This window comes from Mus musculus, chromosome 6, assembly GCF_000001635.26.
Source record: "Mus musculus strain C57BL/6J chromosome 6, GRCm38.p6 C57BL/6J".
Classification (NCBI taxonomy): Eukaryota; Metazoa; Chordata; class Mammalia; order Rodentia; family Muridae; genus Mus; species Mus musculus.
In genome coordinates this window covers 38,391,627-38,415,578 of record NC_000072.6, presented here as the reverse complement: position 1 = coordinate 38,415,578, position 23,952 = coordinate 38,391,627, and the positions used below count along the sequence as shown (strand labels likewise).

General features: G+C 41.7%; 1 protein-coding gene across 3 annotated transcripts in view; it reads right to left on the bottom strand.

Moving 5' to 3' along the window:
• Window positions 1-23,952, bottom strand: part of Ttc26 (tetratricopeptide repeat domain 26) — a 46,184-nt gene that overhangs the window by 12,069 nt on the left and 10,163 nt on the right. For 2 of the 3 annotated variants that reach the window (XM_006506152.4, NM_153600.2), the window contains exons 7-15: window positions 20,386-20,557; window positions 17,222-17,296; window positions 14,430-14,532; window positions 12,057-12,112; window positions 11,044-11,097; window positions 9,579-9,642; window positions 6,076-6,164; window positions 4,722-4,805; window positions 3,486-3,555 (exon numbers count right to left, since the gene is read on the bottom strand). In XM_006506152.4, the coding sequence (XP_006506215.1) occupies window positions 3,486-3,555; window positions 4,722-4,805; window positions 6,076-6,164; window positions 9,579-9,642; window positions 11,044-11,097; window positions 12,057-12,112; window positions 14,430-14,532; window positions 17,222-17,296; window positions 20,386-20,557 (767 nt within the window). The remainder of the gene's footprint in view (window positions 1-3,485; window positions 3,556-4,721; window positions 4,806-6,075; window positions 6,165-9,578; window positions 9,643-11,043; window positions 11,098-12,056; window positions 12,113-14,429; window positions 14,533-17,221; window positions 17,297-20,385; window positions 20,558-23,952) is intronic. The other variant, XR_003956200.1, reaches the window with a different exon arrangement.

Below are 23,952 nucleotides of genomic sequence, written 5' to 3'. Positions count from 1 at the left end.
AAAATACACTTGTTGCTGGCATGGTATTTGACCAGCAGCTCTCCCATATCTGTCTCTTGCATCTTCTTTCTGCCTTTCTTATAATCATTTCCTCAGGTGTGGTTCCCAAGTTGACTGACTGACTGGCTGGCTCCAGCAAAGCTTTTAGAACACCAGGAAGACAGGACCAGAAAATAAGCTCCTAAGTTACTAAGTCCTAATTGATGAAGTCCTAAATTACAGTGAAAACCCTAAGCATTACAGAGCCCAAAGAAACATTAGAAGTTTCAAGGGAGAAGCATGAAGTTACATGTAAGCACAACTTCATCAGACAAGAGAAAGTTTTGCCACAGAAAATCTAAAAGTCAGAAATCCATGGAATGACATATTTCAAAATCTCAAAGATAATTACCAACTCAGATTACTATACTTAGCAAAGCTATGCTTATAAGTGAAGAAAAGTTTGCCATGGTAGTCCACTATAACAAAACTATAGAAGAAGGTTAAAGAGTCATACACACTGAAAAGAAACATGTACACCCATGAAGGTAACGAAAGAACAAACCATAGTAGCATAGTGAATAAGCAAAAGAGAAAATCTAGCCAGACGGTGGTGGTGCACACCTTTAATCCCAGCACTTGGGAGGCAGAGGCAGGTGGATTTCTGAGTTCGAGGCCAGCCTGGTCTACAAAGTGAGTTCCAGGTCAGCCAGGGCTACACAGAAAAAAAAAAGAGAGAGAGAGAGAGAGAGAAAATCTACAGTGAACATTACATTAAATGGGGAAACTCAAAGACTTTCAAGTAAAACCAAGAATAATACAAGGAGTCCATTTTCTTCACCCTTTAAAACTTTTACCAATCTTATTCAATATAGTCCTTGAAGTCTTTTTTTTTTTGGTTTTGGTTTTTTGGTTTTTTTCGAGACAGGGTTTCTCTGTGTAGCCCTGGCTGTCCTGGAACTCACTTTGTAGACCAGGCTGGCCTCGAACTCAAAAATCTGCCTGCCTCTGCCTCCCGAGTGCTGGGATTAAAGGCGTGCACCACCACTGCCCAGCTAGTCCTTGAAGTCTTAGCTAGAGCAATAAAGCAAGAGAAACAAAGGAATAGTAATAAAAGAGTAGTCAAATTATCCCTACTTGCAGACTTATGATTTTATACATTGGAAACCCTAAAAATTCTACCGGAAAACTTTTAAAACTAATGAACACTTTCTACAAAGTATCAGTATATAAAAATCAGCAGGGAAAAAACAATCGTTGTTCTGTATACCAATAATAAACTTGCCAGGAAAGGAATCAGGAAAATAAGCTCATTTATAGTACTTTAAAGACAACACAACAATGATTTGAAATAAACCTAACTATGGAAGGAAGAGACCTAAACAATGAAAATTTAAACACACACACACACAACTAGAAAAATGTAAGAGTGACTGTAGTCATGAGTCAGCTAAATAAAAACAGCTTTACTTCCAAAAACAATACACAGATTACAGACTCAAAGAAACTGCCACAGAAGTTCCAATGGTGTTCCTTACAGAAACATAAAAAATGCTAAAATTCACATGTAAATGCAAAAAGGTATATACACAAAAGCAGACATGTAACTCAATAGAATAGAATGCATAACCCACAATTAAATCTGTATGGTTAGGGCCACCTGAATTTGACAAGGGTTTCAAAACATAAATTGGGGAAAATATAGCTTTTTCAAAACACAGTGCTGAGGAGAGTGGATAGCCACACACAAAAGAGTGAAATTAGATCCCTATCTTTCTATTTAAAACTATGGGTCAAAGACCTTAACCTAAGACCTGAAAGTCTAAACTGCTGGAAGAAATCCTGAGGATAAAACTCCAACTTACAGGCTTAGCCAAGGCCCTTCTCAAAAGACTCCAATAGCCTCATAACTGAGGCCAGAACTTAAGAAATGGAGTTATTTATGAAACTTAAGAAATGCATTAAAAAGCTTCTGTGCTTCTGTAGGGCTGGAGAGATGGCTCCACAGTTAAGAGCACTGACTGTTCTTCCAGGTCCTGAGTTCAATTCCCAGAAACCACATGATGGCTCACAACCATCTGTAATGAGACCTGATGCCCTCTTCTGGTGGTGTGTGTAAAGACAGCAACAGTGTACTATACATAAAATAAATTTTTAAAAAAAGTTTCTGCGTAGTCTAGAAAACATCTGAGTAACGAAGCAGCCTACAGAAAGGGCAAAAATATTGGTTTAGCTATATCTGGTGTAAAAAGCTCCCAAAACCTAAAATACCAAAATTTTAATAATAATGATGATGATGATGATAGGTGATTAATAATAATAGGTAATAATTGGTAATAATAATAGGTAATAAAATTAACAGTCCTCAAAATATAAAGTACAATGACCAGTAAACATATGAAAATGTTCAACATCCTTAGCAGTCAGGGAAATGAAAATTGAACCACATGAGATTCCATGTCTTCCCAGTCAGAATGGCTACCAAACAAATAAGTACTGCAGAGTGTGGAGAGAAGGGAGCCTTTATACACTACTGGTGGGAATACACATCACTCCAATAGGTGCAACCGTGAAAGCTCCACAAAACCTCTAAATAGTGGGGTGTGTTTAGAGTGGTATAGCACTCACCTCCCGTGCACAAGATTTCAGGTTTGAGCCCTAGCGCCACAAAACAACAAAGCAAGACGATCTAAAATAGAACTATACTGTGATTCTAGGTCTTCACACTGTGGACACTTGAACATTCATGTTTATTCTGCACGATACATTATAATCAAGCTAGAGAATTAGCCCACATGCCCTCCAACATATGAATAGATCACACACACACACCCTGGATATAAAGAACAATTAAATTATGCATGTACAACTTGAGACTATCATATTAACTTATGAAAACTTAGACAAATACATTCTCTCATTGTGGGTCCCAGATCTTATACAGCTTCACAAGTCCATTTCTCCTTAGGATACGAAAGCCGGAGAGAGACGGGGATGGAGTAGAAATAGAAATGAGGTAGAAATGGTCAAGGCACATGATAAATCTGACGCTGTCTTGATGAAACCTAGCACTATGTACAATTAATGTATGTAAAAAACTGAGAAAAGAGAAATATGACTTATTAAAGGTTATCAGTGAACAAAAATTATATTCTGACATGTTGCCACCTTTCAGGCTTAAAAAATGAAAAGGCAACATCAACGTGGCAGCATCATTCCTCCAGTGACACTGCAGAGTCTGGAAGCTTTAATAAAGCTAAAACACCTGACATCTTTCTGCAGTAGCAGCGGGATGTAAGTGTGGGATGATGGAACTAGTCACGGGCAGTTACACATCACATTCACAGGGCAGCTCTTACTGAAGAGCATAAACAACCCTCAATCAATGTCTACCAATCCTACAGAGAACAAAGAAGTGTAGAAAATGCTTAACGTAATTCCCAAACAGATTCCATGATAGAAAGAAAACTAGAATTCATGTCATGATGTTGAAGAAGGAAACTTACAGCAGCGAGCTAACCAGCTAAGGTAAATGTAGTCATTTTTCAGTTTCTCACTTTGGATCAAGAGGAAAACCTGTGAGAGAACAGAAAGAAACATGAGGCGGAGGATACAGTAAAAATGGACATTATCAACTAGCCAGGATGCTGATACTGTAGCCTTATATTTTAATAGGAAAACTGAAGCATTAAAGGAAAACGTTAATGATTATAAAATCTATATGTTTATCGATAGTATACTTTTAAAAATCTTTTTATTTATGGGCATGCATGTGAACCTGCTGAGTGTATATACACCATGAACATGCAAAAGCCCACGGAGGACAGAGAGGGTATCAGATGCCCTGGAATTTGGGTTGTAGGCTGTTAAAAGCCACCACATAGGTGCTAGGAACTAAACCCTAGTCTCCTCAAAAGCAGTAAGTGCTCTTAATAGCTGAGCCAACTCTCCAGGTTGATAATGTACTTTTTAATGTAAACTATAATGAAACAAATTAAAATTATTTACTCTGTGTGTATGTGTGTGTGTGTGCACATGTGTGTGTGTGTGTGTGTGTGTGTGTGTGTGCATGAGAGAACATGGTACATGTGTGACATGATGTACATTTATTTGGAGGTCAGAGGGCGGCATTCAGAAGTTGGTTCTTGCTGCTGCAGTGCTGTATATTGGAGGCTAGCTGGCCTGCAGTTTGCAGGCAGTTCTCCTGTTCCTGCCTCCCATTTACAGGAGTTCTACCACAGCCAGGGTTTTAAGTAGGTTCTAGGGATGACCTTGGGTCACCAGGTTTATTATGTAGCTAGCTCCTTGACCCACTGAGCCACCTCGCTGGACTCCTGTTATTTGAGGCTGGCTAGTCTATTACTAAGTGCTAGGTTTATAGGAATGGGGTACTAGTCCCTAGCTAAATCAACCTTTAATAGTTCTTTACTCTTTACCATTTTATTTTAGTGAGAAGAATCTAAAGAGCAGGGCGTGGTGGCGCACATCTTTAGTCTTTAATCCCAACACTTGGAAGGCAGAGGCAGGTGGATTTCTGAGTTTGAGGCTAGCCTGGTCTACAAAGTGAGTTCCAGGACAGCCAGCAGGGCTATACAGAGAAACCCTGTCTCGAAAAACCAAAAACCAAAACCAAAAAAAAAGAATTTAAGGATGCTTTTAGATATGATCATTCAAATGTCTTTGAAAGCAGGCACCCTAATATTTGTCATCATTTTAAAGAGAGAAAAAAGGCAGGTACTCACCTCTTCACCCTCACTGGTATTGCCTGTTGCAGCTTTGGCTTGGGCATAATTAAAGTTAAAGATGTCATCATTATAGAAGTAACTCTGAAAAATGTACCAAGAACAGACCACACTAAATATTAACATGTAAAATGTAAAATCATCAGCTATGCTAAACATTCTTCCTCCCTCCCTCCCCCTCGCTCTTTCTCTTCTCCTCTCCTCTCCTCTCCTCTCCCCTCCTCTCCCCTCCCCTCCCCTCCCCTCCCCTCCCCTCCCCTCCTCTCCCCTCCCCTCCCCCCCCCCCCTCCCCTCCCCTCCCCTCCCCTCTCTTTTCTTTTCTTTTCTTTTCTTTTCTTTCTTATAGTTCATTATTACTGGGCATGATTCCCCCACCTTTAATCCCAGCACTCAAGAGGCAGAAGCAGACAGAGACCTCTGTGAGTTGAGGACAGCCTGCTCTACATGGTGAATTCCAGGCCAGCCAGGGTGACATAGTGAGACAAAAAAGAAATCAGTGTGTGTGTGTGTGTGTGTGTGTGTGTGTGTGTGTGTGTGCATACGCGTGTATGTGTGTGTACATATGTGATGTGTGTGCAACGGTGCATGTGGAGGTCAAAGGACAATTTTGTGGTTCAGCTCTAGCTCTTTCCTTCTGCCTTTACCTAAGTTCTTGAATTGAACTCAGGCCACCATGCTTCTCTCTCTCTCTCTCTCTCTCTCTCTCTCTCTCTCTCTCCCCTCTCCCTCTCTCCCTCCCTCCCTCCCTCTCTCCCTCCCTCCCTCCTTTTATTTTTCTTTTTTTCTTTTTGCTGCCCCCATAGAAATAATCTTGATGAATTAAGCCAGGTGTGGCATACACCTTTAATCCCCAAATTTGGGAGGCAGAGGCAGGTGTATGTCTGAGTTTGAGGCTAGCCTGGTCTATAGAGTTAGTTCCATGACAGCCAGAACAATACAGGAAAACCCTGTCTTTTTTTTTTTTTTTTTTTTTTTGAAAACCCTGTCTTAAAAAAATAAAAGAATTAGATTAATTCCTTGATGTCATCAATACTACCAGAGAAAAGAGGCTATATATTATAACTTTTTGGTGGGGGAGAAGTAAGTGTGATTGGCCTGGAATTCCTTTTCTATTGTTTTGACACAGTCTCACTACATAGTTTTGGCCAACTGGAACTCTACAGAGGCTGGCCTTGAACTCACAGAGATCAAACTTGCCTTTGCCTCTGCCTCCTGAGTGTTGAGATTAAAGGCATGTACCAGCACATCCAATTGGGCTTCAAACTCATAATTCTCCTGCCTAAGCCATCATTTCTATTTAACACTGCATATAAAGTGTGTCACATATAAAGTCACACAGATAATTCATACTGACCTTAAAAGAGTTGAGGTAAATCAAGACATCATCAAATTGTTTAAGTAGGAAGAAACAGGAAGCCATGCACTGCCTTCCTGGTATTGTATCTAAAATGGGATTGAGAAAAGGGGGAAGAAACCATGGAAATTCATGAAACCAGAAGGTGTCTTTAGTTAAAATTAAGTCACTGTAGAATTTAGAAATAGGAGCACAGCTGGGCATGGTGACACACACTTTTAATACCAGCACCAGGAGGCAAAGACAGGTCAAGTCTCCATAGTTACCTGTCCAACACAACCTCCCGCCTCCGAGCTCCAGCAGAGAAATTACATGCCGTGAAGGTACCTGATTCTGACCTGGTCCAGCACTTATCTCTGATATTACACTTCTATTTGAGATAGCAGATGCTAGTATGACACCCCCATCCACACCCACGGCATTCTGAAGACTCTGCTTTTCTGTTCAATGTTTATCATAGTCTGGTATGCTCCATGATCTCTTCTGTATTATGTTCAAGGTCTGTCTGTCCCACTACACTGTAAGCCCCACAAGGGCAGGGATTCTTGTTTTATTTGTTGCTACATTCCCAAAGCCTTAGTAAGTTTTTGTTGTACAAATCAAAAAATAGAGAAAGGAAATACTATTGAATAAATAGTGTTGGTGAAACACTTGTGAATCTCCAGAAGTAATTTTTTAAAAGTTAACAATCAGTTCAGCACACTTTTTTGCTATGTAGACTAGCCTGGCCTGGAACCCACCCACAGAGATTCACCTGCCTCTGTCCCCAAAGTGCTAAAGACATGTGCCACCCCGGCAGATTTACATTTTTTTGTTTTGTTTTTTGTTTTTTGAGACAGGGTTTCTCTGTGTAGCCCTGGCTGTCCTCGAACTCAGAAATCCTCACGCCTCTGCCTCCGAGTGCTGGAATTAAAGGTGTGCGCCACCACCGCCCGACTACATTTTTTAATAGAAAAAAAAAAGAGAGAACAAGAGAAACTTAATGTGGTGGCATATGCCTGTAATCCCAGGACTTAAATTTTATTTATCTATTTTTCCTCTCTTCCTCCCACTTTCCCTCCCAGCACTCTGTCTCTTTTTAAAGGGTTTATGTTTATTTATGTGTATGTGTGCAGATGCCCACAGAAGCTAGAAGAGGGTATAAGTTTCCCTGAACCGAACCTAGAGTAACAGCTAGTTGTGAGTGCTGGGAACCAAATTCTGGCCCTCTGCAAGAGTAATACATGCTCCTAACCACTAAGCCATTTCTCTCTCTCTTTTTTAATGGAATCATTGTTTTTTAATATTTCAAGTGTATTTTATTACATTTTGTATACATTTGAATTGCATCTGAGTGTGGCCATGAATCTGCCTTGGTAGGCATGCAGAGGTCAGAGGACAGGTTGTAAAAGCTGTTTCTCCCTTTCTATCATGTGCTGTTTGGCGAACAAACTCAGGTCATGAGGTAGACATTCATCCTTACCTACTGACTCAGCTCACTGGCCACTATTATTATTAATCATTTTATTCATTTACACTTCAAATGATATTCCCTTTCCCGATTACCCTTCCACAACTTCCCTCCCATCCCCCCTTCCCTCCCCTTTGCCTCTAAGAGGGTGTCCCTCACTCATCCACCCGCTCCTGCCTCACCCCCCTAGCATCCCTCTATGCTGGGGCATCAAGCCTCCTTCCCCGCCAATTAATACCACATAAGACTGGCCCTTAGTTTTAATTTTTCCTTTTTTATGTGTGTGACAAATGTGTGTATATGTATGATGTGCATGCATGTTTGTCTGTGTACAGGTGTATGTACAATGGAACTCATGAGGGGGTGAGAGGACAACCTTACATGTTCCATACCTTCTACCTTGTTTGAGTCAGACTCTCTTGCAGTTTGCCCGTATATGTCAGGCTAGATGCCCAGTAAACTTGTGGGGATTCTCCAGGCTCCACCTCCCATCTCGCATCAGGAACACTGGGATTACAGATGCTCACTGCCCTATCTCTATGGGAGCTCGTTATCCAGACTCAGGCCCTCATGCTGATAAGTGCTCACCACGGAGCCTTCGCCTCAGTCTGGGGTTCTTTTTTCTTTTTCTTTTTTTTTTTCTTTTTCTTTTTCTGTTTTTGTTTTTTGAGACAGGGTTTCTCTGTATAGCCCTGGCTGACCTGGAACTCACTTTGTAGACAAGGCTGGCCTCGAACTCAGAAATCCGCCTGCCTCTGCCTCCCGAGTGCTGGGATTAAAGGCCTGCGTCACCACGCCCGGCTGGGATTATTTCTATAATCAACAAAATATGCTCTAAAGTCAGGCTTTGCTGTGGTGCTTGCCTGTAATCATAGTACTCGGGAGCAGAGGCAAGATGATCGTAAGTTCAAAGTGAACCTGGTAGTGAGTTCCAGACCAGCTAAGGATACACAATGTCATCTCAAGACCCTGTCTCAAAAACAAAACAACAAAAAGGGAAATTAAAGGCAAATGACCCACTTGGGGGTGGGGGACGACTGCAACATGCCAGAAGGTAAATATATCTGGAGTTGTTAAAAATTCCATAAGATCATTTCACATTAAAACTAATCTATATTTACAACTTTCAGGAATAAGAAGAAAATTTATTCCTGTTTATTTATTCTCACATCGCTCTTTTAAAAACTGTACTTATATATTTTTTGCATGTATTAGTGCTTTGCTTAAACATATGTCTGTTTATCATGTGTGCCTGGTTGCCATGGAGGCCAGAAGACATCAGTTTCTTAGGAGTGGCGTTACACACAGTTGTGAGTTGTCCTGTGGGTGTTGGGAGTTGAATTCAGGTTCTCTGTAAGAGCAAACAGTGCTCTTAGCTGACGAGTCATTTCTCTAATCTCATATCCATTTTTTAAAACAAAGTTATTTGTATTTTACGTATGTGCACATGTGAACGCAGGGGCCTGTGGAGGCCAGAAGGGAATACTGGATCCCCTGGAGCTGGGCTTACATGCAGTTGTGAACCACCTGATGTGGGTACTGGGAACTGACCTTGACTCCTCTGGAAAAGCAGCAGATGTTCTTAACCACTGACCATCTCTCTAGCCCTCTCTTATCCTCTTTCACTGGTATGTTCAAAAGGGAAAATGCTGATATTTTCTCTTATTGTTGTGTTTATTTGTGTGTGTGTGTGTGTGTGTGTGTGTGTGATTGTTGCAACAGGGTCTCCTGTGACCCAGGATATCCTTCACAGTGGAGCTAATTATTCTTTGAGCTTCTAATGGTACTGTTTCTATTTCCCGAGGGCTAGAATTATAGGTACCACCTATGATGTTTACTTAATGTGGTGCTAAGGGATCAAACCCAAGGCTTCCCAAGTGCTAGTTGATCAAACTACAAAATGAGCTACATCCTCAGCCTTCCTCTCCAATTTCTAACTTGTTGCTTCATAGCAAGAAGCATAACATATATCTCTAGACACGCAGACTCCACCAGTCAATATTGTCCAACTGCAAATATGAACTGTGTTCAAAAGGACAGATCATAGACATACCACATTCACTAGCTGATCCTCCTACCAACTGGAAAAACTGCTGGGCAATTTTCATATGATCCCTCTGCAAAACAGAACAGAACTCGTAGAGAGGCAGCAGGTACAAATATTTTATTTATATTGTACTTATGACTGTAATGCATTTTTCTGTGTGTCATTTAACACATATCCTTGTTTTATATCATGCTCAAGTTCTTATTAGCACAGTACCTAGAAAATTACAATCTAGAATTGTGTGAACACAGGTAGAATCAGTTAGAGAAGAAAACTCTAACCTCAAAATTCCACTCTAAAATTCATTAATTAAGTAAATTTACACATTCAACAAATATGTAACTCTGTGTCTGAACTTTGTAAAGGTGCTATAGACAGAACAAGGATTACTTATTAGACTCATTCGTCTCAACAGTAAGTATTTGCTGCCTACCTATATGAAGGGACTCAGAGAGGAAAGATTTATTTATTGTATCCTTTGTTTCATGAAGAACTTAATACATTAACATGGATAAGAGCCTTAGTTTATCCACCCATCTGTTTGCGTGCCCACCTGTCTGCCTGCTGTTGAGAAAGGGTTGCACTGTGTAACCTGGGCTGTTGAATAGCTTTGGCCTCCCAAGTGCTATAGTTATAGGTGGGGGACCATGCCCAACAGCAGCCTAACCTTGAACTGCTTTTATAGTTGTAAGATGCTTTTTAAACCAAACACTGGGAAGACTGAGGCAGAAAGATTGAAGATTTATGTGAGTTCAAGGCCATCCTGAGGATATGGTATATGAGACCCTAACTAGAGAAATCAAAATTAAAACAAAACAAAGAACAACAATAAAAAAAAATTGGCCAGGCAGTGGTAGCACGTACCTTGATCCCAGAACTGGGGAGGCAGAGGCAGGCAGATCTTCTAGGTCAGCCTGGTCTACAGAGTGAGCTTCTGGACAGCCAAGGCTGCCCAGAGAAACCCTGTCCCCAGAAAAACAAACAAACAAACAAACAAACAAGCAAACAAAAGCTATTCTAGAAGAGATGAGGGTGTATTTCCAGGACCTTAACAAAAGCTTTTCTAGAGAAAGAAGTTTCCCATGCCAAATCCATTGTTTGTGTTTGTCAGAAAAGAAATAACTCTATTACATTGGAGCTTTTTTAAACAAAAGAGTAAGTTTTATGGTTAGAATTTTGTATTAAAAACAAAAAACAAAAAAAAAAAAACCTCTACACAATAGAATTGTTCTTGCAGAATACCTGAACTTGAGATTTTGAAGAAATAAAGGAACTGAGGATGTGACTCAGCACAAGAATCTACCATGCAGAAGGGTTGATCCCTAGCACCCCTACCCAAACACTAAGGAACAGGGGCCTTCAAAGGAAGCCAGCGAGTGTAAGCTGGTTAGTTGTTGCACGTCAGTATCTACTGTGGTCTTTACATAGCCAGAACTTTGCCAAATATAGGTTATCATGACGTCATACTCACTGAACCCATTTCCTGGCCAAGGGCTGCATTGACAACTCCCTTGAGGATATACTCCTGGGAAAACACAAGCACACAAATCACAGTTACATGGGCTTTCTTGTTAGCCCCTTGCACCAACTCTACTTCATATGCTGGCTCGCTTTTCTCTGCTCTATCCTGGCTTATGGAAAAATGAGGAGTCTGGTTTTACGTCTAGAGGTCTAGAGGGCAGAGTTTATCATTGTAAAAGCCCAGTCTCAAGCAGAAATCCTTCACTGAGAGGCTGGAGTTTGTTGTTGGCAAAGGGCTTGCCATGAGGACCCGAGTTCAATCCCCAGGACCCACGTAAAAAGACACTTGTCATTCCAGTGCTGGGGAGGTGAAAATAGGCAGATTCCTGGGGCCTGATAGGCCAGATAGCCTGGCTTCATTCAGTCTTTTATTCAGAGCCGGGCGTGGTGGCGCACGCCTTTAATCCCAGCACTCGGGAGGCAGAGGCAGGCAGATTTCTGAGTTCGAGGCCAGCCTGGTCTACAAAGTGAGTTCCAGGACAGCCAGGACTACGCAGAGAAACCCTGTCTCAAAAAAACAAAACAAAACAAAAACCAGTCCTTTATTCAATGAAAAGGACGGGGTGCTTTCCATGTACTTAGTATACACAGCGTGGAAGATACAGTAGAGACACAGTCCCTGAATGCAATGAGCTAACAACCTGAGGGAAAAACGATAAGTTGCAGACTTATCTCTATAAATGAAATCTCTATAAAGAAATTTCATTTTTAAAAACATTTTATATTTTCAAATTTTATACCTTGTAGGGAATCAAATGAATATTGAGGTACTTGAGCTACAGTTTAAAAAAAAAAAAAAGCCCAAAACATTCATTCTCATCCCAAAGTTGAACAAATCCATCAGCATATACGGTCTTCCACAGTAGGACTCTTATAGTAGAGTCTGACACAGCTTACAGCTGTGTGTCTACAGTGCTGCTCTCCACAGCACTTGTTCTAAAACTGTGTAGCAGCTCCAGTTACCTGAGGTGTAGTGGGTTCCAAATCCTTGATTAAATTATAGGCTTCCTGCACATCATCTGCAATGTAAGAAGTCAGTCGTTACATGGGCTTGTGTTTCAGCAAGGCTCTCTTAATCACTCACTAGAAAGTTGAGAGTTGCAGTATTCAAATAATCATACCCAATAGGGCTGAGGGTGCAGCTTAACAATAGACTGCTTTTACAGCAGGTGCAAACACAAACACACACACACACACACACACACACACACACACACACACGAGAGAGAGACAGAGACAGAGACAGAGACAGAGACAGAGAGAATGAGAATGCCATATATTACTTGACCTTTAATTCTCCATCAAGTTCAAGGCTATGTAACTATCCTAAAGAAAACTATTTTTTTTTTTAAATGCATGTATGAAGCTGGAGAGATGGCTCAGTGGTTAAGAGCACTGACTGCTCTTCTAGAGGTCCTGAGTTCAATTCCCAGCAACCACATGGTGGCTCACAACCATCTGTAATGGGCTCTGATGCCCTCTTCTGGTATGTCTGAAAACAGCTACAGTGTACTCATGTAAATAAATAAATCTTAAAAAAAAAGTTTAAAAATATGCATGCATGTATGTGTGTATGTCACATGTGCATGTATGTGAAGGCCAGAGGCCAACCCCTAGAGACATCTTTAAGGACATGGTCCAACCACTCTGAGACTAATTAGGCTGGAGAGGCTCGCTAGAAAGACAGGGGTCCTCCTGTTTCTACCTCCCCTGTGCAGTTCCAGTGCTGACATGGAAATAAATAAAATAACCCCAAAAGCCAAAAAGCAAAAAACCCCACAAAAAACAAAACAAAACAAAAACAAAAACCAGAAAAAAAAACAAATGCCTGAGACCACAGCTGGCACTTTCACAGGAGTTCTGGAGCTGGAACTCAGGTGTTCCTGAGCTGGACATAGTGGCAGATGCAGGTGCATCCCTGTGAGTTCAAAGCCAGCCTGGTCTACAGAGTGAGTTCCAGGATAGTACTATTGTAGAGACCCTGTCTTTAAAAAAAAATGTAGCCAGGTGTGGTGGCACATGCCTTTAATCTCAGCATTTGGGAGGCAGAGGCAGGTGGATTTCTGAGTTCGAGGCCAGCCTGGTCTACAGAGTGAGTTCCAGGACAGCCAGGACTATACAGAGAAACCCTGTCACAAAAAAAAAAAAAAAAAAGAAAGAAAAGAAAAAAATGTAGGCTGGGTATTATGCCAATAGAAAGAATGCCTCCCCCCTCCTTTTCAAGAAGAAACAAACATTACATACATTGAGTGAAATAACAATGTAGACATGTTCTCTCTGTGTAGTGCTGGCTGGCCTACAATTCACTATGCAAACCAGTATGGCTTCAAACTCACAGAGATCCACTTGCCTCTGCCTCCTGACCACAGAGATTAAAGATGTGCCCCACTCATACCCAGTTTAAAATTATTTACTTTGGAGTCTTTAGAGGTTCTACAATTTGCTTTTGTTTATGTTAGAAAATTTTCATAATTTGTGAAATATATTTAATTTTTCATTAATTCATATCTAAAAACAAATTTCCTTTTGCTTATCTATCATATGGAAAAAGACTGTAAGACATGTTCTCACAAAATAAATACATTTTTTTAAGGGAGAAATAAGTTGCCTGCTTAGGCTCTACCATATGCCTAAAAAAGCCACACTACAAGTTTAAGGTCCAGAGCCAAGTACCCTTTACTGGTCAGTTCTGGGAAAAGCTGCCAAAAATGTTTAAGCAGTGAGAGCATTAGACATCACATTTCTCATGAGATTCCTGGGCTACAAAGCAAGAGATGCAGAGTCTTTGAGCAAACACGAATGTTGATAATTTAAAAACGAGAAAATGTGAATGTGCGTCGTCTTCTCCTCCTTCTCTTTCTTCTCCTTTTTTCTTTTCCAGTTTTGCTGAGACAGGGTTTCTCTGTGTAGCCCTGGCTGTCCTGGAACTTGATCTGTAGACCAGGCTGCCCTCCAATTCACAGAGATGCATCTGCCTCTGCCTCCCAAGGGCTGGGATTAAAGGCATGTGCCTTCACAGCTGCCTGATGTGAATGCACATTTTCATAAAGGGCGATCAGGAGAAGGAAAGTAAGGGGAAAAATGATGACCCAAGAGGAAATTGACAGAAGGAAAGGACAAAACAGTAAAACAGAAAAAGGAAAACAGACTGAGGGAAGTGGGAAGCAACAGAAGAAGAAGGCACAACTGGTAAGTGCCATTCAATTTGTTTCATGAACTTGGTGTAGATATGTCTTTGGAAATGTTACGTATTTACAATGTATACAACTAATTCAGTCATAATAAATATTCTAAAATACTTTTTCAGCATGTCAGAACATGACAAATTTCTCTTACCTTGACGAAGGTAGTAAATCACTAGGTTGAGCCTAGCTTCAGGAATGACATCAACCAGGGGAGGTAAAACCTGCAAAGCCCCTTCGCCTCCTCGGAAAACAACCTGCACAGAGAGCAAGAGGTCACTGTTGTGTCTCAGGGGCTATGCATGCTTGTCACTGTAAACTCGAAGCAGCATGGGAGTGCTGGTGTGCACCTGTGGCCCCAGTTCTCAGGAGGCAGGTGTGAGGAGAACAAGTAAGTCCAAGGCTAGACCAAGTTTCCCAAGGAAACCATGATACCACAGCATCACAACAGTGAAAAGACCGAGATGGCATTTCTATAACTTCTCAGAGCCTGTTTCCTCATTTCCCAATGTAATTATTATCAATCACATGAGTTAAAAAGGGCTGTGTGACCAGGCAGTGGTGGCGCACACCTTTAATCTCAGCACTTGGGAGGCAGAGGCAGGTGAATTTCTGAGTTCGAGGACAGCCTGGTCTACAAAGTGAGTTCCAGGACAGCCAGGGCTACACAGAGAAACCCTGTCTTGAAAAACCAAAAAAAAAAAAAAAAAAAAAAAAAAAAAAAAAGGGCTGTGTGGCATATAGTAGGTAATTAAGTTTAATTCTACAAATGTTCATCAAAACCTATATGTCTGCTACCCTATTAAGCACTGGGGTTACAGCAGGACCAAGTCACTCCCCTGTGCCCACATCAATTATTCAAGTATGGACAGCCCTTCAGAAAGCAAACAAGTAGGTAAAGGTGCTCGCCACCAAACAGGCCAATGGAGTTCAATCCCTGGGACCCACATGACAGGAGGAGAGGAGTGGCTTTTACAAGTTGTCCTCTGACTACCACATACATGTATGTCATGTGCACATGCTTGCACATGCATACATACACATATAATAAATTAACAAATGTGGTTAAAAATTTTAAAGAAAAGCAAACACGTATGTTGTCAGATGATAAGTGTTATAAAGTTAAAACCCACAAACAGAGCCAGTGGGCTGGCTCAGCAGGGAAAGACCCTTGCAGTCAAGACGGACAACGTGAGTTCAGGCTCCAGGCACCACATGTGCTCCAGCAAATTGTTCTCTGACTACCACAAGTCCACATGTGCACCGTAAGACACATACCCACACATACACCTAGAAACAAACGGAATAAAATTTAAAAACCACTTTCTCACACTATTCAATTCCCAGAGCCTAGCAAGTGTTCAGACCACAGAAAACTGTCCCAATACACTGAGGCGAAGGCAGCGGGCATGAGCTATGTAATTTTCCCACCTCAGAACACTAATTTTGATGATTTTTCCTGGTTCCTTACAAGGGGACTTCTTCACTGCCTTGATCATGTGACTTCTAACTCCATCTGGGCTCTGTCTCTCCATTAATCACTGTTTCTTCAGTCTTTCCAAAGTCACAGGCCAATGTCTCAACTTCGAGTACACTCAAGGGGTTTTGTTCTTGTGTAAAATCTCCACTCAGTTCCTTTGTTCCCTCTGAGAATGCCCTATTTTTCTTTCTCTCAATGCTAAACTTCAAAAGCTGTGGCTGACTGCTAACTTCCTCTTCCCTGCCTTCCTGAGCCTTCCCACCTCTGCCCTTTGCTCCAGAATCCTGGACAACTCACTCTCATAAGTCACAAGTTCACCTCTTTAACTAAATGCAAGGGACTTTTTTGGTTTCTTCTTCCATGGTTATCTGTGGTTTGACACTGCTGGCTTTAAGATGGTGGTAAAAATCACAGCACCATTGGTAGTATTCCATCAGATAGTGGCTGTTACAGAGAAATATCAGAAAACAATCTGGCTCAGCAGGTAAGGGTTGGTTACTACAGGTGGAACACTCCTAATCAAAACGAAGCCAGGACCTGGACATGTTTAAGTGCTGCTGCTGCTGCCATAAGTGTAAAATTCCACACATGACCTAAAAGTAGACTGCACTGTGTGTGGTGGCACACGCCTTTAGTCCCCACACTGGAGAGGCAAAGGCAGCTGAACTCAGTTTCTGAGTTCCAGGCCAACCTTGGTCTGTATTTATAGAGTTGCAGGCTAGCTAGAGCTACATAGTGAGATCTTGTCTCAACAAGAGGAGGAGGCAGAGGAGAAGGAGAGGGAAACAGAAACAAACAAAGAAAGCAGAAAGAGAAGCTGTAGTTTCTCTATCACTGTTTCTGATGGGGAAGATGGACTCAGCATAGAAAACCACTGGCTGTGTGCTCCCAGGCACCTCGCTCAGAAGCACATCATCTCTGCATCTCATTGTGTGCATGATGATAGGCTGCCATTTTACGTGAGCTCACGTCTCACTTAAGCAAAGGCCATTACAAGTTAGCCCTAAACCCATCAGTTGCTTTCCACTTTCTCTAGTACAAGCTTACCACTCTGGTACAGTCATCTTCTGGTTATCTTCCACGTCACACTTGCTCTACATTCATGTCCTAGACTAAAATGAACCCTCAAACACAGCCAGTCTTCGAGGACGCAGCCATCGTCCCATTACTCTAACAATGAGGATATGCCCCTTTGCTTTGCTCCAAGGACACCAAACACTTGAGTCTCCATGCCTTGCCCTTCTTTCCAAATGTGATCCACATTGTGCCCTCCCAGTAAGAGGTGCCCTAAGGAAAGAGACTGGTTTTTTAAACCAACCCCTTTTATCTCTACCACAGGAAGGCAGCACTCCCTGGAGTAGTGTGGTATTTGTTGGAGCATCTCCTTTTATTCATCTCTAGTTGCTATGATGTACCAAAATAAAATAGGACTCAAGTCAAGTTTCCAAGATGGGAAACTTACTCACCAGATTGTGCCTGATGAGTTCTTTAGCAAATTCAAAGGGTGAAGATGCATTGTCCATCAAGCTTTTGAGCTCTGCCTGAAAAATAAAAAGGAAAGACTTATCAAGGTAATAAACACATGGTTCTTATTTTCTAACATTTATTTTGTTACTTTATTTATTTATTTATTGTGATTTTTTTTCAGATCTCTCTATGTAGCCCTGGCTGGCTGGAATTTGCTATGTAGACCAGGCTAGACTTGAACTCACAGAGATCTGCCTGCCTCTGCCTCCTGATGCTGAGATTAAAGACATGTACCACCACACCCAGCTTGTTATTTTTCTTAAATTATAAGTATGTGTATTTATGTCTGCACTTGAGCACAGACTTCTCCTAAGACTAGAAGCATCAAATACTTCTCAAGCTAGAGTCCCAGGTAACTGTAAGCCACCGCACACTGTTGCTGAGAACTGAACTCAGATCCTCTGTAAGAGCAGTACACGGGCATCTGTCCACTCCAGCTCCGGGTTTCTGAATTCTAATGTTTCCTTCTGTGTACTGAACTGACCCTGTTTACAGAATCCAGCCCAAGTTCCTTCTCCCTCTGCTCTCCTGTTTGTCATACCATCACCTCTCCTGCATTCTCTCAATCCTTTAACCTGAACCTACATGCACAGGCTCTGTAGCCCCAGGCCCAGCCCCAGCCCTAGTCGGAAGCTTGCAAATGCATCACAGCAGCAGAAATAACAAATTAGGTCGAAGGAGGGGACTGACTTTCCAAAAGGTGTCCCCCAACCATAACATACAAGCCATGCACATGTGTGTAGACACATGCGCAAGCACACACGCAATAATAAATAATCTTGCGACTAAGCCCAAAAAGCTAAGTTCGATCCCAAAACCCACACAATAGAAAAAGAGAATAGGTTCCTGCAAGTTGTGTGCTGATGTCACTTGTGCAATGTGGCACACATACAAATATAAAGACAATAAAAAATGTTTAATAAGCCAGGCATGGTAGTGCACAACCTTAATCCTAGCTTAGGAGGCAGATGCAGGCAAGTCTCTGTGAGTTTGAGGCCAACCTGGTCTACATAGTGAGTTCCAGGACAGCCAAGGCTTTATTGTGAGACCCTGTTATAAAAAAAATTAATAAAGAAAAATCTCTAAAAGATTATTAATGATATCAAGCTTAAAATCAAGACCTTTGTTTATGTGGGTTTTAGCCTGCATAATACTTCTAATATGAGGCATTAAAACAGAAAAATAAATAATCTTTAAATAAAAATAATAAGTGATTTATTATATGCTAATATAAATTATTATTTTAGAAACTATATATACCAGGCAGGGCAGTGGTGGTGCATACCTTTAATCCCAGCACTTGGGAAACAGAGGCAGGTGGATCTCTGTGAGTTTTGAGGCCAGCCTGGTCTATACAGCAAGTTCTAGATAGCCAAGGCTACACAAAGAAACCACAAAAACCAACCAACCAAACAAAAACTGTATTAACCAACACACAGAGACTGGCTCTGTTTCACACTTTCCACAAATAAGTCTCTCTCTTTCTTCTCTCTCTCCTCTCTCTGTTTCTCTCTCTCTCTGTTTCTCTCTCTCTCTCCCTCTCCCTCCCCCTCTCCCTCCCTCTCTCTCTCTCTCTCTCTCTCTCTCTCTCTCTCTCTCTCTCTGCAATTGGTGCTTTTTGTTACAAAGTCACTGTGAGCTCCAGACAGGAAAGGAACCTGAAGAAACGATGACAACTGGAAGAACATCGCCATGTTAGCATCTGTTATTCTTGTTTTCCAGAACAGGCATAATCTAGAGATGTCCCTACTGCTTTGGAGGACAAGTCAGTAACAGTACCACTGCCATCATCTCTTTCATGTTTACTTCAAATACAGCCCTGAAAAAGTCACTTCATGTCACCAGTACACACAATGACATGGGATTATTCTTTCATGATAATTTTGAAACCGTGAAAAAAATTGTTTTCTAAACATCTGTAGGACACATAAGATGTTCTGTCTATGATCTGATGAAGAGAAATCATTTTTCTTCTTTGAAGAGATTCCATTCCATGAGCTTTGTTCACTAATAATATATAGATTATCCACACCCAATTGCACCTGTCCTTAGGACGTTTGCCTTGCAGGCTCTGAGACTTCCTGAGGCTGCAGTTTCAGCACCACTCACCAGTGGGTTCTGTAATTCTTGTGCTGCCACTGCTTCCACAGCCCTCTCTTTTAAAAAAAAATTTTTTTTAATTATTTTATTTATTTGAGTACACTCTATCTGTCTTCAGACACACCAGAAGAGGGTGTCAGGTCTCATTACAGATGGTTGTGAGCCACCAAGTGGTTGCTAGGAATTGAACTCAGGACCTCTGGAAGAGCAGTCAGTGTACTTAACCACTGAGGCATCTCTCTAGCCCAACCTGGGATGGAAGGATCTGGAGCTCCAGGCTAGCCAGAGCTATATAGTACGATCTTATGATGAGTTAACCTCAACACCAAACAGTACAAATGAGAGGAACATGTGTTTAAGAAAGCAGTAATGCAAAAATGTAGTCAAAACCTGAAATATCTGAGGAGTCCTTAACTTCACCAAATTATCAACTGAACAGATGTGAATACATGTAGCACTAAATCCAATGGACACGAGATGAAAGAGAAGAAAGTGACAGCTATCCAGGGTTCTAATACTGATTTACTGAACACATGATGGTGACAGGCAACTTCTGAGCCACAAACAGACTTTAGAGAAAGAAGGTGAAGCACTTGGTTTTAAACATTTATATTAACATACATCATCTAGGTAAAACTATCTAAAATACACTAGATACAACATAGATCATTCAGAAATGAAATTCCTTTTAGGACATCAGGTTTGTTTTGTTTTTTAAGTTCATGTAGGGCAAGGCATTTTGTGGCACACCTTTAATGCCAACACTTCAGAGGGAAAGGGAGGCAGATCTGTGTGAGGTCAGGGTCAGCATGGTCTACACAGGGAGCTGGAGGACAACCCGAGTCAATAGTGAGACCCTGTCTAAAAAAAAGTTGATAGAATTGTTTAGTTATAGAATCACACTGGCAATAACCAAGGGGCATTAATATAGAGCTGTAGGTCCTAGAGCTTATGAAGTACTTCCCACTAGAACTGAGCTAATAGAAACACATCCGTGGCCTACCTCAGCTGCTTTGCCGTTATAAAGGCGAAAGTGATTGCAGGCCTTAAGGTTGAGGGCGATGGTACTGTCAGGAATCTGCTGAAGGTAAACAGCCAGGACTTCTTGAGACACATCATAGTAATCCAGTTTGTAGTAGCAGAGGGCCACATACACATTGAGGGCCAGGTATTCCCTGTAAGAGGAGAGACTCATGCTGAAGTATATGTCACAGAAATGTCTAACTGTAAGGCTCGAGTGAACACTAAGGCAAAGCAGAGAGGCCAAGGATCTGCCGTGGAAGGAAGAAAGCAAGATATAATCAGGACAGTGTCTTTCTCCTTTTGAGTTCAATACTTGAATGTCTTTAAACCAGATTTGAGATACTTCTCTTTTATTAAAGTTTTTACTAGTATATATATTAGTTATACATAATTGGTTTGTTTATGACATTTTCACATACACACATATATTTTGATGGTATTTGCCTTACATTACACTTTCTTGTCTCCTCACTCATCTCCTTCCTCTTTTTTGTGTGTGTGTGTGTGTGTGTGTGTGTGTGTGTGTGTGTGTGTGTGTGTGTGTGAGTGAGCTTAATCAGGGTTACTTATAAAGGCAAGGATGAGGGGTCATTTATAGGAACATGGGCAACTTCCCAGTGGACTTATAACCACTAACAGAAATGCCCCTCTCTTCCAACAGCAGCTATTGACTGCTTCTATTTCCCTAGGTGAAGCCTCCTAGGCCCCTCCTCCCCAGCAGCCATCAACTGTCCATAAATTCTGAAGGAAGGGCAGAGCTTTGTGAGCATCCCCTACTCTGTACTGGGATTGGAGCATTTAAGGGAACTCAAGATACCTAGAGGGCAGCATTCGTCAACACTCCACCCTTTCCTCTCACCTTCTCTACTACTCTTCCCTAATCTAATCTATGTGTATAAACATTTCAAAAGCGATTTGAGAGGTACATCACACCCTGTACAAAAGCAGCAGCAGTAGCTTCTCATCGAGGGTAAGCGACTTTTAGAGTCATGGGCTTTTAACCAGTTTTACAGAACCAGAACGGAATTCTCCCTGAGGAAAAGTCCTCAGATCCAACTAGAAGGCAGTCCTTGCCCCATAACATTTCTACCACTATTGCACTTGTGGGCAATCTTGCCTAGCATGTTGGTAGTTTAGCACACAGCACACACAGCCGAGTAAGAATGTTGACAATTTTCTTCCAGCAATTGGCATAGAACCTTCCAGCATTGTGAAAGCTAGTCAAGTGCCTTGGTTTGAGTGAGAATGGATCAAATATGCTCATATATATTTGAATTCTTGGTCCAGAGTTGGTGGACTGTTTGAGAAAGATTAGAAGGTATGGTTAGAGGAGGTGTGTCACTGGGAGAAGGTTTTGAGGTTTCAAAAAGCCCGAGTTCATTCTCAATTAGTTCTCTCTCTCTCTCTCTTTCTGTTGTTGTCATAAAATGTAAGCTCTCAGCTACCCCCACCCCCGCCACCATGCTCTCCACTCTCATGGAATCGCCCTCTGAAACTGTAATTAACCCTCAAATTAAATGCTTTTATAAGTTGCCTTGGTCATGCTGTCTCTTTAGAGCAATAGAACAGAGATTAAGACACCAGGAGGGGAAGCTTCTAGCTCAGTTCCAGCTAGATTTCTCTGTATCTTGCAACAAAAATATGTGACTCTTCAATCCTGGGACATCTAGTTCTAGTAGGTAACCAAAAGCAATGGCAACAGCCTGTATTGTTCAGGGGCCTTTAGGGCCTTCCTGTCACAAGTCACAGGGATGTAGCCACATTTGGAACTGGGATTTTCATTTAATAACAAATATGTCTGTACCCCATGTATTAGCCTGGTGCTATGGAGGCCATAAGAGGTGTCTTCTGCCTCCTAAGTAGTGAGATTACACTAGTATGATGCCATGGCCATGCTTAAATAATGCATTCTTTTTGTTGATAGTTTATAAATTATTATTAATTTTTAAAGATAGAATCAAGTGGAGGGATGGGGTTGCCATCCCATAGTCAAAAACTCTGACCCAAAAACAACAACAAAAAAAAAAACAAAAAAAGAGTCAGGCGTAGAGGTGCACACCTTTAATCCCAGCACTTGGGAGGTAGAGGCAGGCGGAGTTCTGAGTTCGAGGCCAGCCTGATCTACAAAGTGAGTTCCAGGACAGCCAGGGCTATACAGAGAAACCCTGTCTCAAAAAACCAAAAATCCAAAAAAAAAAAAACCCAACTCTGACCCTGAATTGTTCTTGTCTGAAAGAACTGCAGGAACAAAAATGGAGAAGAGCCTGGGAAAAGGAGGTCCAGTGACAGGCCCAAACTGGGATCCAGCTCAGGGGAAGGACCCAAGGCCTGACACTACTACTGATGCTATGGAGTGCTCACAAACAAGGGCCTAGCATGACTGCCCTCCAAAAGGCCCAACAAGCAACTGAAAGTCAGATGCAGATATTTACACCCAACCAATGGACAGAAGCTGATGACCCCTGTTGTTGAATTGGGGAAAAGCTGGAAGAAGCTGAGAAGGAGGGTAACTCTAGAGGAAGACTGGCAGTCTCAACTGACCTGGATCCCAAGATCTCTCAGACACTGAACCACCAAACAGGCATCATGCACCAGCTGATATGAGGCCCCTGACACATACAGCAGAGGACTGCTGGGTCTGGACTCAGTCAGAGAAGATGCACCTAACCCTCAAGAGACTGGGGGCCCCAGAGAGTGGGAAGATCTGGTGGGGAGGGAGGGTGTAGGTGGAGACATCCTCTTGGAGATGGCAGGGATTGGGGGTGTGTGGAACAGTCAGAGGGTGGACTGGAAAGGGGATAAAGTCTGGATTGTAAAAAAAGATTAAAGAATAAAAAAAGATAGCATAGAAAGTAACAAGTTTGATTATGATATTCTCAAACACATGAAGCATTATACTTCTTTTCTCCCCTCCTCCAAGGCCAGAAATTTCCAAAAATTTAAATTAAAAAAAATATACATATAATAAGTATATATTATACAGTGATCAGTAAACACGTCCATTTATATATTTTACGGGAATTTGGAAGGCATTTAAACGGCTCCTTACAAAGGAGAAATGCTAGTGAAAAGGCCGAGGCCAAGCATGAGGGCACGCCTTTAATCTCAGTACTCTGCAGGATCTGTAAGTTCAAAGTCAACCTGATCTACATAAGAGGTCCACAACAGATACTAAGAACCTGTCTCAAAAAACAAAGGAGCTGGAGAAGTGGCTCAGTGGTTAAAAGCACCGGCTCCTCTTCCAGAGGACCTAGGTTCTATTCTTAATACCTGCATGGCAGCTCACAACCATATGTAACTCCAGTTCCAAAGAAGGCGATGCCTTCTTTTGTCCTCCACAGATACCATGCACACATTTGATGCACATACATGCAGGCAGAACACCTATACACATAAAATAATAAAACTAAGAGCAAAAACAACCAAAGAAAAAGGGTAGAGAAAGTCTGGTGTGAACAATGTACAAGGCATTCTCAACCTCATAGGATCATCAGTGAGGTGGATTTGAACACATGGTCGTACTGGATCCAAAGGCACTAGGTTCTAA